Source organism: Solanum pennellii, chromosome 4 (assembly GCF_001406875.1).
Source record: "Solanum pennellii chromosome 4, SPENNV200".
NCBI classification, from domain to species: Eukaryota; Viridiplantae; Streptophyta; class Magnoliopsida; order Solanales; family Solanaceae; genus Solanum; species Solanum pennellii.
In genome coordinates, this window is record NC_028640.1 from 4,437,010 (window position 1) to 4,446,346 (window position 9,337).

The window sequence follows — 9,337 nt, forward strand, 5'->3', positions numbered from 1 at the left end:
ACAAATTCAATTCTCCACATCATAATCTCCTCCCTCTTTTTTCCTTTTCCACCCCCAATTTTTCAAAAAAAAAAAAAAAGGTTCTAGTATCCTATTTTTATAATATATGGCTTGTGAAAATTGGAACACATTCCCCTGCCATTACTAAAAAGAGAATATGTCAAATCTTTCATATTGTTATAGGCTTATAGTCTTTATGTCACTAAGAACTTTGGTGAGTAGGAATATTTGCCATATGTTCCATGTGATCTAGTGTCCAAATTACTATCGATCTCAAAATACTATTTAAATTAATTAAATCGATTCTGAAGAAAGAGAAATATGGCATATATTGTTAAGTTGTGAAACCCGATTAATATATATAATTGTTTAATATATATTTTAGGTTGTACTATTTATTCTCCATTTATTCTCTGTAACAAAAAATACTCTGATTTATCAATATATATACCCCACCGCCGTGAAAGTTTACTCACGGGGTGTTACCACAAAATATTGATTTCTCTCTTTCTCTCTCTAGACCTCTCATCTCATTCTCTCTAAAGTTCTTGTGTTCTTTATTCATCAAGTGTGTGTGGATTCGATCCTAACATATATGACTCGTAAATATGCTTTTTTTGGTTAAAGCAAAAACAAAATCTAGCTAGAAAAACGTCTGGTTGTTCATTGCACCATTACTTTTTCAAAATAGATTTTTTTTCAACAGTCAGAATTAATAAATCATATCATCACCATATATTAAACTGAAAAAATTGAGAAAAAAAATGAGAATATAATAAGCGACGAACATTAAAAATCATATCATCACCACATATTATTATATTGTATATAAGATACGATTATTTATTTTTTAACATCAACAACACTATCAAATATATTAGGGGGAAAAAACAACTATCCGAAGAAGCTAAAAGACTATACATATAAGTTGTAAATTTATTATAAAAAAAATGACATTAGCCCAATAATTGTTTAAACTTGCCCCTCAGATTAAGGCTCATTATCTCATTAGCACCACCAACTAACTCTTTCCCTATAAATAGTGTTGGAACACTTGGTTGACATCCTAGTTCCATCAATGGCTTCTCCATTTGCTTCCCATTTGGATGTGTATCGAGCTCGTAAATTATAGGGTTTGCTCCAAAACTACGAATTAGGGTTTCAATGCTGTGAGAAATGCAACAACTACTCTTGGTGAAAATCACTACTGAGTTTGTTGTTCTCAACTTCATCACCATATCTATGATTAAACAACTTCAAGAAATAAGTAGTTTGGCTAAAATACCAAAGATATGTAGATTTTAGTGAAGAGAAAAGAAGTGATGAAGTGAATTTGAGGGTTGATTTGTTGTTGAGAAAATTGAACCTATGATTAAGCTAGCTAGATATAGAGGCATTATTTTAGATAAAATAGAAAAAAAAAGGTGAAAATATCTAATTCTAATTAGAACAAGTAATTGTTCTAATTAGATATAAGGGTATAATATCCTTATCTACCTTTAAAATATTCTCAGAACATTAATGTTGCATTTCCACTAGCTAGTATATATGCACTCTTGAAAATAATGTATCTTCTAATTAAGGAATTATTATTTTTAAATATATCAAGTTGGAGTGATCTTCTTTTCAATAGAATCTTACTTTTAATTTAAAAGGAAAATATATATGAAATCTGTGAAGTATATATCTTCATTGACATGTTGAAATGAAGTCCCCATTATACTATCCGTACCACAGAGAGAATGTAGTACATGAATTGATGTTCTATGGAAATTCCTCCCTTATAACTACCTCCAAAGGTCACATACACATTATTGTATTCTGATACTTCCGTTTCAATTTATTCGTGTTATTTTGGCTTGATACAGTCGGTGAATTTATGTAAGTAAAAGATTTGGAAAAGAGTCTGAAAAATACTTCAATTTTGATCGAAATTGCTAGTATGATATCAAACTTTATAAAGGACCTTTTACCTCCTATACTATTTATAAGTAGTGTTTAAATGTATATATATATCCACGTGGACACATTACTTTTTATAATCATTTTGCATTTTGAGGCAGAAAATCTCGAATAAATTATATACTTCCGAGCCACTCAGGGAACAATCTTTTTCAGCTGATATATGCTGACCAGGTAAAAGTGTGTTTGTTGGATGGTCAAAACTTCGCTAAATGAGATTGCAATCTAAATCATAGAGCACAAAAATTTTCATGTCCATCATGGAAGCTGAAGCAATGGCTCGAGATGGATTTATGACATAGATTTTCTGGCTTCCTACTAGCATATTGAGCCTTCCATCACTAGTTAAGAGCAAAAGACAACGTTGCTCGGGACAACAGGACTGTTCTTGTTTGCTTTCCACACTGCTGTCTCTTAGGCATTACCTGAAGGAAGTTTGTTACTTTACTGATACAAGTAGACATAAAATACACATTTAACAAATTTTCTCTATGAACTACTAAGCCCCATACAAATTACATGGTCCTTGAAAACATTAGCTTGTTAACTTTTAGTCATAGGATCAGCTATCATCATAGTGTAGTACTAATATGTTTAAAAACTCACATCTTTCTTCTTAACATAGTCTCTAACTATCAAATAGTATTGTATGTTAATGTGCTTAGTTCGGCTCTCATAACATGCTATAAATTTAACTATCATTCTGAATGTTGTAACAATGGTTTTCTTAACACTTATCTTTGATAACACAACACCTCCAGCAAGAAGAAAATTTACCACATCCTTGCATACACCCATTGTCATTTCCTCCATGAAGAAACCTATCCCCTAGAACAAGAACCAGGTTCTTGTAAGTTGCTTTTAAGTAAAGACACAAACACTTATTAAATTAAAAACCTTCCTCACTCAAGGAAGGAAAAACCTCGTTTTATTAATTCAACTATAAGATTTTGTGATTACAACTCAATAATCAAAAAGCCTTACAACTACTAACTCTCTCGATTGACTACAATCGACTTCTACTCTCAAAAGGTCAAACCCACCTTTTGTTACAACCCTCACAGAAACTCAACCCTACAAGAAGTCAAACCCACTCCTTGTACAATAACTCGTAACTTACAATCAAGAACGAAACAAGAAGATAGTCTTACACGTTTAAAAAACTTTCTCACTCAAGAACTTTTTAAACTTAGCAAACCTATCGATCTTGAAGACTTCTACTCGATGAATAAATCTCACTTTTCTCTCTATGTGAAGTCGTGATCTTCTTCATCTGCGATTGTCCTCTTGTTATAGAGTTTTCTTTTGCCTTGAATCCTTATCAGATAAGGTAAGGAAATTATAGTTAAACAAGGATTACCTTTTATAGTACAATCCTTATTATATACAACTTCCTTCCTTAATAATATATTTAAGGTTTCCTTATTTGTATCAACTTATACCTTCAATATATTATTTTTGGCTTTGACACATAACTCTATTTATTGACTACGTGTCTGCATCATTTTGCTACTTTATTTTGTATCGCTTTGGCTGCTGCTTTGCTGCATTAATTATTTTGCTCTATCATCAAAACATCGATTTCGATTAACTCTATTTTTTAAAGTAGAATTATGGGTTCTATCACTCCACTTATATCTAGTTTTTCAATCTTTTAATGATTAGTTTGCTTTAGGTAGTTTTATTCAATAGCGTCGTGATTTGTCAACAAATTCGCACTTCTAAGTAAAATGAGACAATGTTGAAATCGAAATTGTTGCAGGGTCTTGGCCTCTGCATCTCTAGTGCTAGTAGTATGTAGCTAGTAATTAATTATGACTAGTGTTATGTCATCCCTTCTCTCTCTCTATATATAAAGAGCTACCTTATAGCTAGATATATGTAATTAATTCAGGCTACTTTACACTGAAACCTGCATGTTGTTTGTTCCTTAAGGTGAATCCCGTGTAGCTAAGCACTACTTTCCTTAATGTTTAAGTTTGTTGATATGTTTAGTTGTATAGAATAAAATATTGGTATCATGGAACGAACTAGCTTAATTTGAAGGTTTGCTGGCTTTATTTTCCACAGACTTGAGAGAATTCAGGCGTTTGTTACCATTAGTTATTTTTCGTTTCAACTCGAATATGTTTGAAAAGGTAAATCATGCACTGTTCGGAGGCTGTTTTCATGTCCAAACAATAAGCATCTCTTTGTTTTCTAATGGACCACTTTGGTTTTAATTTTAAGAAGTAAAACTAGTAGGAGTCTTTTGACTTTTGCTTAAAATTTGTTCTCCAACTGTAATGGATTAACTTCTGTTTATATCTCTGAATCTGTTGATTTTGATAGTGAATTTCAAGTTATTTTTCAGTAGTTTCTATCTTGGTCTATATTTAGCTACTGCCTATAACATTTTGCCAAGTGCTTCTCACTGCTTTGCTTCACCAATAAATAAACTGATGAAATCTCACTCCCTCTTTCTGACCAACTATGAGTTAGTTCACCTATAGGTTTGAAGAAACTATATATAAGTAGTTAAGTTTGAAGAACGAAAATGAGAAATAGAGTTAGTAGTCGATTGGTAACTGAACTGTTAGGTTGTGGAGCCTGATTAATATATATAACTAAATTTTAGGTTTTACTATTTATTCTCCATTTATTCTCTGTAACAAAAAATACTCTGATTTATTAATATAGATATACCCCACCGCCGTGGAAGTTTACTCACGGGGTGTTACCACGAAATATTGGGTTTTCTCTTTCTCTCTCTAGATCTCTCATCTCTTTCTCTCTAAAATTCTTGTGTTCTTTATTCATCAAGTGTGTGTGTGGATTCGATCCTAACATGAATGACGTCATGATGAAGAAGCGTAGTCAAACAAATAGAATCAGTAGAGCTAACCAAAAAATGGCTCACACGGGTGGATCCAAAAGCATAGCAACCTTGATGAATGAACAGGTATAAGTACATACGTTACTTACTATAAGATATTACAATTCATTTGGGTCATGCCTAATTTATTTGCATCAATTTAACTTTATAGGCTATAGATGGAATAGAGCCCACACGTGCAAAAATCTATATATTAACTTATACAAAGCGTAAAGATGGTAGACCATTGGATGAGGAGTCTTCAAATGCCGTTGTAAGATCTCTTATACATTTGTATCTTTCAATTGTGAAAATATTAACTTGGAAATTGATTAGGACAAAATGCTTCCAAAGTTAAAATATGATGAATTGGTGAATTGTAACTAATCTGTTGAAGCTTTTAAGTTTCATTACACTGATTTTTTACTTTTTCACATGATTAAAAATCATAAACTTAATTACTATCAGGACTTGATGAAAGAGAAGTTGAGTAATGGCGAGATACTTGAGGAACAATCTAATGACAATGTTGCTTGGGAAGGAGATGTATATTCTCAAGTGTTGGGAAAAGAAAAAAAGTAGTTATGTGCGTGGTTTAGGACTTGGTCCTACCCCTTCTCTGTTATTGGGGCAGTAAATCTTTCTTACGAAATGTTTTTGTTGATGGTTCGTGTAATGAGGCTCGAAAAAAGTTAGAACAAGAAATAAATGAGTTGAAGGAATTTAACAAAAAACAGGACGAAGAAATGGTTTTGATGAGAAAAAATCAAGAAAATGTTAGTTTTAGAATTATCATGGATGAGACAAGTCATGTGAAAATATGTTCCTACTGAATTAAGCAAGCCTCAAAACAATGAAAGTACTACTAGACAGGTTATCCGATTTCAAAGTCTTTAAACTTCTTTTCTTAAAATTTAGCTTTACAAGATAATTTTTTCATATAGTGTGTTGATGTTTACTGGGTTTTTGATTCTAATAGTGGCAATCAACAAGCAATATAAGCACAACTCAAGTCGTCAAGTTGCAACAAGCGCATTGTAATCTATTTTACTATACATGATCGTATCAATTATATTTTCTTTTGGTAAATCCTTTCATCTAGAGATTCCTCTTCAGTTTTTGTATCTTATTCTAGTTTGTTTTAATCTTCTCTACTTTGAACGAGTTCTTTACTGGATCAATAACTTCTCATTCCACAAATCTAGGTAGCTCACCCAGTAAGTCTACCTGAATTTTCACACTCGCACAACTCGATCTTATCTTATTAATATTTGAATTATCAAGGTGAATTGGTTTTTTTTTTATAGCTGATGCTAGTGAAAACAACAATTCCTTCCAAAAGAAAATGTAGCAGTAAACACCTAGCTCTGGTTGTCCAGAAGATCACTCTAAATCGAGACTTTACTGATAGAACTCGTTATGCTTTGTTATTCATTTTATTGGGATCACACAACTCGAACTTTTTACTTGTCATTCAGATATGCGATATGAAAGAGATTACTTACCAAAGTGATTATTCTGACTAACACTTTAGATAAGTTTCTTTTCGTAGGGTAATTTCTTTTACCATACAAGAGTGCATATCAACTATTTTATCTTTTGGTAAATCCTCCTTCATTGTTCTTTCTTTGATTATATTTTTTATTCGGATTCTTCGTTGGCTGGAAATATAAATGAACAATTACTTTAAAATCTGAGGAAGAATTCAACTTCTTCATAGACTTCTCTCATTGCTCTTTAGAACTTCACCATTCACGCTCTCTGTATTTTATTCATATTGTTTATTTTAGTAGATTTCTAAAATGATTGACTTATTTTTCTCCTTTGTTTCTGGCAGCACAACAAGGTTCTCCTTGGATATCAATATAAGTTGGTTCAACTAAAGAGCATATGGATATTATATATGATCGTGATCCAAGTTATCATACTTTCAGTGACTCAATTTTCTTGTTTTTTCATTGCTATAACACATTTTTTAAATTTGTTTTGACAACTTGACCACAATCTTATAGACAATTCATATTTTTTTTTACCATGAGAAGACAAGAAAGTGGATGTATTAAGTTTGATTGTTCTTTTGTTTAAATGAATGACATGGTTTGAATTTGGTAATTCTTCTATTACTATATCGGTATTGATTTCTCTGGTTATACGTATGAATTAAGGTTAATTATAATTCCCTCTAAGATAGGTCTCGTTTATCAACAATTACAATTTTGTAAATATGGAAGCTTTATTGCATAGTTATTGCCGCTAAATAAATTCCGCAAAAAGTATTTACTTTTAGCGGCAATTTACAGGTCTTTACTGGCACTCTAAATAAATGCCGCAAAAACCTTTAGCGACACTGGATGCAATGACATTAGATTAAATGCCGCTAAAGGTTTTTGTGGCAATAAAAATTGCCGCTAAAAAGAAACTTAAATGCCACTATAAGTCTCTTTTGTTGTAGTGTATATACCTTTAAAATACACTATTAAACAGTGCAAGGTTAAAAGGTCATTTCTAAATTTTGATATCGTAACATCAATTTTGATCAAAATTAAAATATTTTTCAGATCTTTTTCCTAATGATTTTTTTTCATAAATATTCCAAACAGTACATACATCACATAATCAATTGTCCTCTTATCATCTATGATTCTTTTGAGAGAGAAAAAAAGTGCTAAGAAGAAGAAATAGTAGTCCTTTGCAACCTTTGAAAGGCAAGTATAAGAGCTTATTTAGCCTGCCAATAACTGTTTATTCATATAGATCTTTTTCACAATTTATGTGACATATACTTTGATCAAATATAAATTTTAAGAAAAACAGAATTTTTTTAAAATTTGTGATCTAATATCATTATACATTATTTAATCCAATAAATTATTGTATAAAAAATAGTGTTTGGATGCGCTTTTGTCATCTCTACTAATATTTTTAATTCCCATAATCAAATACTATAAAATACTTTAAACTGGATTATGTTTTTATGATTCTCGACAAGGACATTTTATATGTCATTCTCCTATTATATACATTGTAGCCTGTCATTACTTAAAAATAAATAATTAATGTCAAATCCTCTTAATGATATTTTACTTAAAACTTTTCTTGAGTAGTAATATTTGCCACATGTGATCTACGGTTCAAATTATCCTTTATTGATATTTGAATAATCATAAGATTAGTTATTTGTAGTCTTCAAAACTATTATAATTAAGAGTAAATAAGGGGAAAAATTCTTAAATTTCTAAAACGATAAATAATTTAAAATAATTATTTATAAAAAATCACAACTAATAATTTAAAACTAAGAAGTATATCCCCCGTAAATGAACTAGATCATAAACTCAAGAGTATTTAAATGTACGAGAGATCATTTTATGGCCTTGATATGTATATTATGTATATTTGTAATTGTAATGGACCTTGCTCAACCTTAAAACTGAAAAGCATAACAAAATAAAGAGTAATTAACCATACATTATAGTATAAGATATTATTTATTCATACATCAAGAACTAAATCAAATAGGTAGATAAAGACAACCATCCAAAGAAGCTAAAAGACTCTATGTATAAGTTGTATATATTTATTATATAAAAACCTCCAAATACGCTTGTTATTATATAATTACTTTTTATACCCAAATGGCATTAGCCCTAATGAGCAATTGTTTAAGTTTGCCCCTCACATTAAGGCTCATTATCTCATTTGCACCACCAACTAACTCTTTCCCTATAAATATTGCTGGCACACTTGGTTGACACCCTAGCTCCATCAATGCCTTCTCCATTTGCTTCCCATTTGGATGTGTATCGAGCTCGTAAACGGTAGGGTTTGCTCCAAAACTACGGATTAGGGTTTCAATGCTATGAGAAATGCAACAACTACTCTTTGTGAATATCACCACCGCGCTTGATGTTCCCAACTTCATCACCATATCCATATGTTTATACAACTCAAGAAATTATTAAATTATGAGTAGTTTTGCCAAATGCAAAGACCTATATATAGCTTTTAGTGAAGAGAAAATTAAAGAAGTTGTGAAGGACACAAGAAATGATAGATGAAGGTTTGTGAAGTAAATTTGAGGGTTGATTTGTTGTTTGGAAAATTGAACTTATCTTGAAGCTATATATAGAGGTATTATTATATATATATGTTAGCTAAAAGAGGGGGGAAAAAGTAAAAATTGTTGGATGGATATATGTAATTGTTCTTGATCAATTGTATGATAAGGACATACTATACTCAAGATTGAAAATGAAAAGAATATAATCTATCACCTTTAAAATATTCCAAGAACATTATATTGTAAGGTCATTATTCGCTATCTTAGTTTGGTTTGGGTTTAAAAACAAAAATTCATGTTTGAACTGTATGATCACTTCATCTTTAACTTAAATTGTTACGTAACAAATCAGATCACGTTTTTATTTACTTAACTACTATGTCTTGAACATATCTTTCAATTGCAAACTTGATCTAGTACGTTGTTGATAATTATTTTTAAGTAAATTTCTAAAAATTTGC

General features: G+C 30.7%; 1 protein-coding gene across 1 annotated transcript; it reads right to left on the bottom strand.

The window, feature by feature from the left end:
- Positions 1 to 8,260: 8,260 nt before the first annotated feature.
- On the bottom strand, positions 8,261 to 8,940 carry LOC107017152 (monothiol glutaredoxin-S1-like). The gene has a single exon (XM_015217426.2). It carries the CDS (start codon positions 8,748 to 8,750, stop codon positions 8,442 to 8,444), a length of 309 nt encoding a protein of 102 aa, XP_015072912.1. The 5' UTR covers positions 8,751 to 8,940; the 3' UTR covers positions 8,261 to 8,441.
- Between the last annotated feature and the right edge of the window lie 397 nt (positions 8,941 to 9,337).